At 46.0% G+C, this 9,703-nt stretch overlaps 1 protein-coding gene across 1 annotated transcript; it reads right to left on the bottom strand.

The window, feature by feature from the left end:
- Nucleotides 1–1,414: 1,414 nt before the first annotated feature.
- On the bottom strand, nucleotides 1,415–9,334 carry mtnr1al (melatonin receptor type 1A like; the record flags this gene model as incomplete). The annotated part of the gene is given in 3 exon segments (XM_080502745.1): nucleotides 1,415–2,184; nucleotides 9,036–9,300; nucleotides 9,302–9,334. Coding segments are annotated over 3 exon segments (1,068 nt in total).
- Between the last annotated feature and the right edge of the window lie 369 nt (nucleotides 9,335–9,703).

The following is a 9,703-nucleotide window of genomic DNA, read 5'->3' as shown; positions in this document are numbered from 1 at the left end:
GAGCTCAGAAGTGACTAATAGACCTTGGTACTTTTTGAATGAGTGACTGTTTCTTTAACTTTCAGCAGTTCAACATTTTTTTTTTTTACATTTACTTGTCAGCATCAGAATCTGCTTCTTCTGCTTCTTCTTCTTCTTCTTCTTCTTCTTCTTCTTCTTCCAGGAAAAGTGGGAACAGAGGTAGAGTGACTTACTGCGCCATCTACTGACACAAAGCTACATTACCGGACTGATTAGGCTGTGGATAATAGGTGAGTTTGTTAAAATTCTGATGATTATTCTGCAGTAAAATATATAGTTTTTTTTGATCGGATCTGGAGCTGCTTCACAGCGCCACCTTGTGGACGGTGAGATATTTAATGCTGCGATGGTGAAGAGGTAACGGAGTGTGCAGAGACTTCCTGGATCACTGGTATTGTATGTGAATATTTTCAGATCTTTGGATTCAGGAATGTTATCGAGTCGTTTGGAGTCGTCGTCGTCGTCGTTCTCCCTCGTTCAGTGTAAGAACCCCCCCCCCCCCCAAAAAAAAAACAAATAAACAAACAAACAACAACTTATCAACTGTAAACAAAATGTCCAAATAACCCGCTGTAACCAAAGACGATGATGGTGCTCGGAGCACCTCAAATCTTCTCTGAGTTCATCTTTTGCTGAAGCACCAGGTAGTTTTGTTTTGAAATTTTTAGTCCTTTAAGTTTCTATGTCCCGTAGAAAAATCACAGCATGTGAGGCGTTCTGCGTTTGAGGCGAGTTCACAGTGAATCTTCACAGTTTTTTTCTGTTCACAAAGTTTCCACGTCAAATCGAAGCTGAAAAGTCCCACACGTGCACAAACAGGCTGCAGGTGGCGCTCAGGCTTCCTTCAACGAGGTCAAGGTGAAGCGTTCGTATGAAGCACAGGGTTTGAAAATTAAGTTAAACTGAGAAACCTTCATGTGTTTTAGATGCACTACCCATTAACTGAGTTTTCTTTTGAATTTTGAACCGTAATTATCACAATTAACAACTTTGTGAGTTTTTTTAAGTGGAAAAATAACAAAAATATGAACACTTGATAATGATATTCCAATTTTGAATTTTTAGAGATGCACTTGTGGTGCCAGTTTGACATATGGAGGTCTTTTTACATAGTCTATAACCGAGGGGTATGAGCCACTTGTTTTTTGATTTTTTTTTTTTTTTACACTACAGATTATTTTAATTGGCTTCAAAGTAAATTCCGTTATAAAAATGTTTTCTGTGAAATTCTGGGAAATGGCATCCCCCTCCCCCATGCCAAGATCTGTTCTTATATATATATATATAGTAAAGTTAGTTTCCCAGGGTCCCTGAAAGCATCACAGATACCCGTCCTGGCTCGTCGTCTCCTCGTCTCTTCTTCTCTGTTCTCATAACGAGTTCGGTTCTTGTCTCAGCAGTGGAACTTGAAGATGATGAGGACGATCCTCTTGTACTCCTTCCTGAAGTTGTGGTTCAGCACGCCGTAGACGACGGCGTTGAGGCAGCTGTTGAAGTACGCCATGAAGTAGCTGGCGGTGAAGAGCCACTCGGGGATGGCCCGGCCCAGCCTGGGGTCCAGCGCCACCGCCAGGCCGATCAGGTTGAGCGGCGCCCAGCACACGGCGAAGAGCACGAACACCACGAACATGGTGAGGAAGTTCCGCAGGTCGTGCGGTTTGATCTTGGGCCGCGTGTCCGGCTTGACGCGGCGCCTCACCTGGATGACCAGGATCCAGATGCGCAGGTAGCAGTAGGTGACGATGGCGATGGGCAGGACGAAGTGCACCACCACCACCGCGATGGTGTAGAGCGAGCTGACCGACTGCGCGAAGGTGCAGGAGTAGACGCGCGGGTCGTACTGCAGCGACTCCACGAACCAGTTGGGCACGATGGCGAGGACAGTGAGCGCCCACACCAGCAGCACGTAGCACAGCGTGTTGCTGTTGGAGAACAGCTTGTCGTACTTCAGGCTGTGGCAGATGTAGCAGTAGCGGTTGACGGCGATGCCGGTGATGTTGAAGATGGAGCCGATCACGCTGAGGCCCATGAGGAAGCCGCTGATCTGACAGTGGATGTATCCGGCGATCCAGCCGTCGTGGAAGATGGCGGTCAGCACCAGCGGGTAGGGGTAGATGGCCACCACCAGGTCGGCGAAGGCCAGGCTCACCACGAAGGCGTTTCCTGCCAGCGGGGGAGGGAGAGAAAAAACAGCTTGATTCAGAGCCGCCGTGCGAGAGACAGAGAATAACCTTCATTTGAACTCAGGTTAGCGTCACTTTTATTTAGAAATTTGACACATTTTGATATTTAGTCTCCAGCTGTTGTTACACACTGATTATGCACAAAATGTGGTTTTATTTAAAATAATCTCCATCGATGAGAAAAGCCTATATTTACTTTGGCTGAAATGGTTTGTTGGTTTGTTTCTTGATTTGTTGGTTGATTGGTTGACTCATTGGGTGATTGGTTGTTTGTTTTTTTGTTTGCTGTTTTTGTTTGGTCTGTTGGTTGATTGGTTGGTTGATGGTTGGTTGGTTGGTGAATTAGGTGGTTGGTTGGTTGGTTGGTTGACGAGTTGACTTATTGGTTGGCTGCTTGACTGGTTGATTGGTTGGTTGGTTGGTTTTTATTTGGTCTGTTGGTTGACTTATTGGGTGGTTGGTTGTTTTTTTGTTGTTGTTGTTGGTTTGTTAAGTTGCTTGGTACAAACATTTCAGGCTAATAAAAGTATTTGAACCCCCCCCCAAGTCATTCACCATCTTCACTGCAGTTGCCCCGCCCCCCTTCCACAAACACACACAGGCTGATGAATGCAGCTGTTCACTGCTGCTGCCGAGCTCCATCCAGCTGTGACCTGCTCACGCATCAGCTCAATAGCACAGTTTACTCACAGATTCAATTTCACTGCTGTTTCTCGCTTCTTAGCACTCAGTTTTCCGTTTCACTCAGTGTGTCGACGTGCTCAATGTGACGTTAATGTCTCGGTCTGCACGAGGAGAGGAAGTCTGATTCAGACGTTTAACATCTACGTGTGTGTGTGTGTGTGTGTGTGTGTGTGTGTGTGTGTGTGTGTGTGTGTGTGTGTGTGTGTGTGTGTGTGTGTGTGTGTGTGTGTGTACATCCACACTGCGTCATCTCACCTCAACATGGCTCAATCAGGTGTGGTGAGCGGTTCACGAACGCGGTGTTATATGAAGTCTGGTTGCAGTGCTGGATGATGACCCGTGGGACCGTCGCTGTGTTTGCTTTAAGTGCTCTGACGGACTTGAAACGAGGAGCGAGCGGGTGCAGCGACTCTGAAGGTGAACCTCAGAGCTGTGTGTGTGTGCGTGTGTGTGTGTGTGTGTGCATGTGTGTGTGTGAGGCCGTCACCTGTGGCCGCTGTGACGGCCCCTCACTCTCGATCAGAGCGTCGCTCTGTCTTCATCAGGGCGGCGGCCATCGCTCAGTTCCAGCTCAAAGGCAGGACACTTGTTAACCAGCAGTCAATGCGAGTTTGTCACAGACTACGTCTTCATTACTTCATGTGTCCTTTGCAACAACACCCTGCCCCACCTTACCTCTCCCTACCCTACCCCACCCAGCCCTACCCCACCTGCTGTCAGCAGGAGGCAGAAGAACACCACACACGGTAATGTTTTGAAAACGTTGCCGGTAAAACACCAGAGCACGAGTTGGTTGTTTTTGCAGTGAAAGACACTTTTTTTCCCAGCAGATCAGCCTCCTGGGATCATTTCTCCGTTGTTCCTGACAGAAGAGTCACTCTGATGGAATTGAACCAAGTCTACGAACCGACGCTTCAGTTGAACTGAAATCTCGAAGCTGTGAGAAGTCGAAAACCGATCCCGGCAGCCGACTGTGTTTTCCTCCCGAGTGCAGCTTCATCAGATATAGCGACTCGTTATCAGGAGCTGCGAGCTTCACGTCGTCTCCCCGATGATAAATGAAACACCCGCCGCTATGTGCTAATGCGCTAATGTGCTAATGAGCCCATTCCCGGAGACAAATGGCGACTCAATTAGCAATGATTGCTAATCGGCTTCGCTCCCCGAAGTCCGGCCAGTTTCAAAGACTTGCAGGTTTCTTTCTCCAAACTTTTAGCTGCAGATGCTGCGGCGCTGAGGCGCCGCGTCGCAGCAACAGACGGACCAATAAACAGCTTTCTGACAGCTGAGAGGTGCGAATATGGAAAACATGAGAACACACATATGGTGGATGATAATGAGGCCCCGTTTACACGCCGACGTTTCACATGACGACGCCTCGTCCGTTAAAGAAAATAAAATTATGTATTATTTACACATTAAGACACACGAATAAATTAAAAACCCGGGTCCAGATGTTTCTCTTTTCATCGTTTCAGTAAATCATTTGCGAAGCCGTTGCATTTTACTTGAAAGCTGGCTTGTCTTTCAATTGGAGGTTGGATTCCCTGTCTCCACCTGTCCGGAGTGTCCTTGAGCCAGACACCTGAACCCCAAACAGCGATTGGCAGGCGCCTTGCAGGGCGGCAGCGTCCATTGGTGCGTGAATGTGTGAATGTGATTGACGATGTAGAGCGGCTTTGGGAAAGTGAAGTCCGTTTACCATTTACTCCCATTGTTAACAGCCGTAGCCTGTTGGTCTCTGCGTGTGTGTGTGTGTGTGTGTGTGTGTGTGTGTGTGTGTGTGTGTGTGTGTGTGTGTGTGTGTGTGTGTGTGTGTGTGTGTGTGTGTGTGTGTGTGTGTGTGTCACATTACAAAACAACCAACAGCACCTACTAGTGGCCCAACATGAAAAGTACGTCGTTTTTAATCTTTCGGCTAAAATGAAAACCATTTTCATCTGAAGACAATGTTGCGTAAACAGGTTTCAATTGGCGCTTTTCCACGAGTTCCTCAGATTTACTCGACTCACTTTTAACCGTTTAAATGCATTTCCATTAAAGTCTAAAGTGTCGTAGCGTCTATTTGCCGCATTTTAACAGCGGCTGGTAGCAGAAGTCACCAGATAACAGGGGCACCAGCTAAACCAAAACACCGGGCAGTGGAGCACGATGTTAACAATCCACAATTTTGTAATATTATCAATACATATTTAAAAATACATGCAATTTCATTTATTATTCGAGCCGATAAATGTACCACCGTCTGTTTCTGTGTTTGTCCGGTGATCAATTATTGGGTGTTTCTCAGAAAACGTGCCTCGAGACGACCGTGTTGAATTGGCTGCCACATAATCAAAACTTCGAGACGACCGTGTTGAATTGGCTGCCACATAATCAAAACTGAACGGAATTGAGAAAAATCGAAATTCTACATATTTGTGCGGTTTCGAATGCCTCCGGCAGCCGAGGCACACGGCGAAGCAGCTCAGACGCCAGAGCAGGAGGGCGAATCAGGAAGCAGGTGCTTGACGAGGGCGACCCGGTCACAAAGCAGAGGCCGTGACTTTGTGTCCGAACGGTCAAGTGTGTGTTTCCTGCCAGCTGCTGCTGCTGCTGCGATTTCAGATTTCCTCCAGTGTGTGACGGAGGCGAGGGAAAAAAAAAATACACCTGTGAGCCGCCGCATGAGACGGACGAAACTAAACCCTCAGTTTTTCTGAAGCGAGTCTTTCAAAGAGTTGCATGACCGCCGAACCGCAGTGTGACGACGGTCGGTCTCGTCACGGAAAATTAAACGTGATCACAAGTGGCCGAACGGAAGTGGTTCTAAAACAGATTTTCACACTGGTTTAAAACTGGTTTCAGCCTGGTTTTACCTGGTTTGAGAGCAATTTATCCTGGGTTTTCTGAATGTTTTGAACTGGTTTCCTTCGGGTCTAAACGGAGTTTGAGAATTCAGACTGATTTAAACAGGTTTAAATTGATTTCTGATTGGCAACTAAACTAGTTTTAGAATTATTCATATTGGGTTCTGGCTGTTTTAAACTGGTTTCAGCCTGGTTTTACCTGGTTTGAGCCCAATTTAGCCTGGGATTTCTGAATGTTTTAAACTGGTTTCAGCCTGGTTTTACCTGGTTTAAGACCAATTTCACCGGGGTTTTCTGAACGTTTTAAACTGGTTTCTGGCCCGTTTAAACTGGTTTTCACATTGTTTTAAATTATTTTCGTGACAATTTGAAAAACTGGTTTCTAGCTGAACCGGTTTCATACTTATTTAATCGTCGGCAAAATGTATTTCAAGCCGATATAAATGGGTTTACAACTAGTCTGAACTGGTTTCTGGCTGGTTTGAACTATTTTCCTTCAGGTCTAAACGGATTTTGATCAAACTGGTTTTATTGGAATTCAGACTGATTTAAACAGATTTAAATTGATTTCTGATTAGCAACTAAACTAGTTTTAGAATTATTCATATTGGGTTCTGGCTGATCTAAACCGGTTTCAGCCTGGTTTCAGACCATTTTAGCCTGGGATGTGTGAATGTTTTAAACTAGATTCTGGTTGGTTTAAACTTGTTTTAGAAGGTTGCGAATGATTTAAATGAGTTTCCTAACAGTTTAAACTGGCTTCTGGTAGATTCAGAATAGTTTTACCTGGTTGAAGAGAGATTTATTCTTGGTTTTCATTCGTATTCTGTATATTCTAACCTGGTTTCTGGCTGATTTAAACTGATTTAAGGTGGTTTGTATTGCATTTCAGCAGTGTCAAACTGGATTCAGATTGTTTCTTCCATTGGCAGGTTGAAACTGGTTTTACATTGGTTTAAACTTGTGTTTGACTTACGACTCGTTTAGATAGACTTAAAGTCATTTCAGGCTGATTTACTTTTCACACACATGTTGGGTTCTTACTGGTTTAAACTGTTCTCCTTGTTTTTTTGTTTTTTTTTTCCGTCTCTTTGTTTTTCCAGCGTTTTCGCGTTCTTGTTGTCTCGGCCCGGATCGGCGGGTAACGAATTGTAATGAAGATAGATGAGAGCGGCGCGGCGTCTGAAGGCGTCCGGCTGACAGGATCCATCTCTGTATTTACTACCGAGAGCAAATAATGGATGAGCGGCGGCGCTGATCATCACATAAAAGTGTGTGTGACGCGACAGATGGAGGGAGGATGATGGATGCTCGGGGAGGACGGAGGGAGAAAAAGACGGAAATAATTCACCGGGAAGATCGGGGAGGAAATGAGAGGAAGGGTAGAGCTGACTGTTGGGGGGGGGGGGGGGTTGAAAAAGAGGAAGATGAATTGAGAGAGGAGCCAAGAAGAAGGAGAAGAACTCTTCATCCAGGCTTCCATTGGCAGCGGTTTGATTACGGCTGATGATTAGTGGCTCCCGGGCGACGCCACTCCGTCACCAGGAGGAACGGCGAGAGGCCGACGTCCCCGCGACAACGCATGAAGACAGAGGTCGTCCTGCCGCAGAAACCCACGAGCGTCCTCAGTGTTACGGGGTTTGTAATCCAGCCGCTCCCAGTGATTCATGATCCTCCACAGGAACGCAGATGAAACTCAAACGACTTTATTTAAAGGGTCAGTAGCAGAACACAGGACGCTTGTACCCTTGAGTTATTGACCCCGAAGTAAAGCCGCGGAGCGCCGAGCGGTGGCGGCGAACACGATTCTTCAGGGAGCAACAATCCCGATGCTAACTTAGCTGAACGATACCAAGAAACGTTACGGAACGGAAGAATTCTCTCTTTTTTTTGACCTCTATACTCTCTTAGGTTAATCAATCTTCAACACATTAAAGCTAAAGGAATATTAAACTTTCTGCACCTGATCTCCATCTCCTCTTAAACCCCCCCTGCTGGCGTCAAAACTAACATTACACCTTTTGTTCCCTTTCTGGTTCCAATGGCCGCTGCAACTTACGTCAACTAACTAACCATAAAAAAGCAGTATGAATGGCGCTCTAAAACCCAAATGGATCATCTGCGGCCAAAATGGCAAAAAAAAAACCCACGTTAAAACAAACAAACAAAAAAGAAGTATGTGAGACTTTTTATGACTTTCTCTTCAAAAAAACAAACGCCACAAGGGCTCAGTTCACGTTTCTTTTTTCGTGAACGGACGACGCACAATGATGACGTCAAATTCCTGCACGGTCAGGAAACAATCAGAAACAAACAAACAAAAAAAATCAAAACAAAACAGAGTTTATGCACCTCGTGCTGGTTTTTACAGGACGTCCGGAGTCGATTATCTTCGCTCCTCTTTATAGCAGAAAAAAAAGGTCTGAATCACTCTGATGTTTAATCAAGAGAAAATATAACTGTACAAACTTTAATGAGTTCCATAATAAAGAACCTGGAAGCTCTGACAAGTTTCACAGCAATGAATTAAACTGTACTGCAGAAGAAAGTCACTTTTAAATCTCAGAATTAAGATGGACTTTGATCAACTTCAATAATATACAAACCGAATTCCAACCAACATGACTGAAACATAAAAATAAAAAAAAAACTGCCATAATATTTCAAAAAAAATTTTTTGAAGGACAGATTAATCAGATTTCTTTCTGGTTTGTGTCAGTGAATGGAAAAGATCCTACTAAAACCCGCAACATCAGAAGTATGTAAATCAATTAAGCACTGCAAATCAATTAATCAATTAATATCTATTTTAAATCTTTTGAGTTTGTTTTAAACACTTTGCCATTTTTCTTTTCTATTCAGTTGATATATTTGGTCAACGTGGATTAAGTAATCTGCATTTTAAAGTATAATTTCACTGTATCGTCCAGTTCCTTTTCATTCCAAATGTTGAGTCGTCGCTCAATTAAACTGAAAATATAAACTCCGTAAAGATTTTTTTAAGAAATTAGGCCATTATGACAGTGATTCGTCCATCTCAAACTGTTTGTAGACAGACTATTTAGAAAATATATATTCTGAAATAAAAAATGTTTAATAAACGGTAATTACAAATGAAAATGAATAATGGATTAACGTTTAGCAAATAAATCGATATTCTTAATAACGAGTTCTTCATCAGTGATAGAAAATCTACAAATGTGACTTTAAACAAGTTCAATTGAAACGGTATCATAGGAATTGTCGCTGTATGATTGTTTCACATTAAAACGAGAAAAAGCGCAGAGACACGCGGTACCTGCTTTCCTGAGTTTGCGGTTCCTGAACACGGACACGATGACCAGCAGGTTCCCGATCACGTCCACCACGATGGTGGTAATGAGGACGCCGGCCAGCAGGGTCACCGCCCAGGGGAAGGACTGCTGCTGCGGGGGGCCCGGGGCCCCGTCCTCCCCCGCCGCCGTGGAGTTGCGGGGCCCCAGCGTCCCCCCCACCAGGCCGGGCCCGTCGTCCTCCAGGGACATCAGTTGCGGGAGGTGCCTCGGCAGGACCAGTCGCGCGGGGGTCGTGGCCGCGGAAGGTCGCTCCGATCAGCATCGCTGCTCACGCTTGTTGCGGAGGGGAGGCGGCGAGGCGGCGAGGCGGCGGGGGACGCGCGGCTGCGCTCAGCGGCACCGGAGCGACGCGTCCTTTACGCACGAGCGCGAGGCTCTCTCCGGAGGCGGCAGCATGGCGGGACGGCTCCGTGCCAGAAGGGTGTCGGTCCGCCGGTGTGTGTGTGTGTGTGTGTGACGGGACGCGGACCGCTCACCGGACCGGTGATCGGCTTGCCGGTGAGCGCGTGGAGAGGCTCTGGATGGGAGGAGCGCCGCTCCGGTGAGCCGGTTCACGCTGCTGCGCGCGGCGCTTCATTCATAAATCCGCTCCGTCGTTGAGCTCCCGCTTCATTCAGATGCACGCGCAGGG

Source organism: Blennius ocellaris, assembly GCF_963422515.1.
Source record: "Blennius ocellaris genome assembly, chromosome: 9".
NCBI classification, from domain to species: Eukaryota; Metazoa; Chordata; class Actinopteri; order Blenniiformes; family Blenniidae; genus Blennius; species Blennius ocellaris.
Note: the sequence above shows the minus strand (reverse complement) of the source record. Positions and strands in the feature narration are given on the sequence as shown.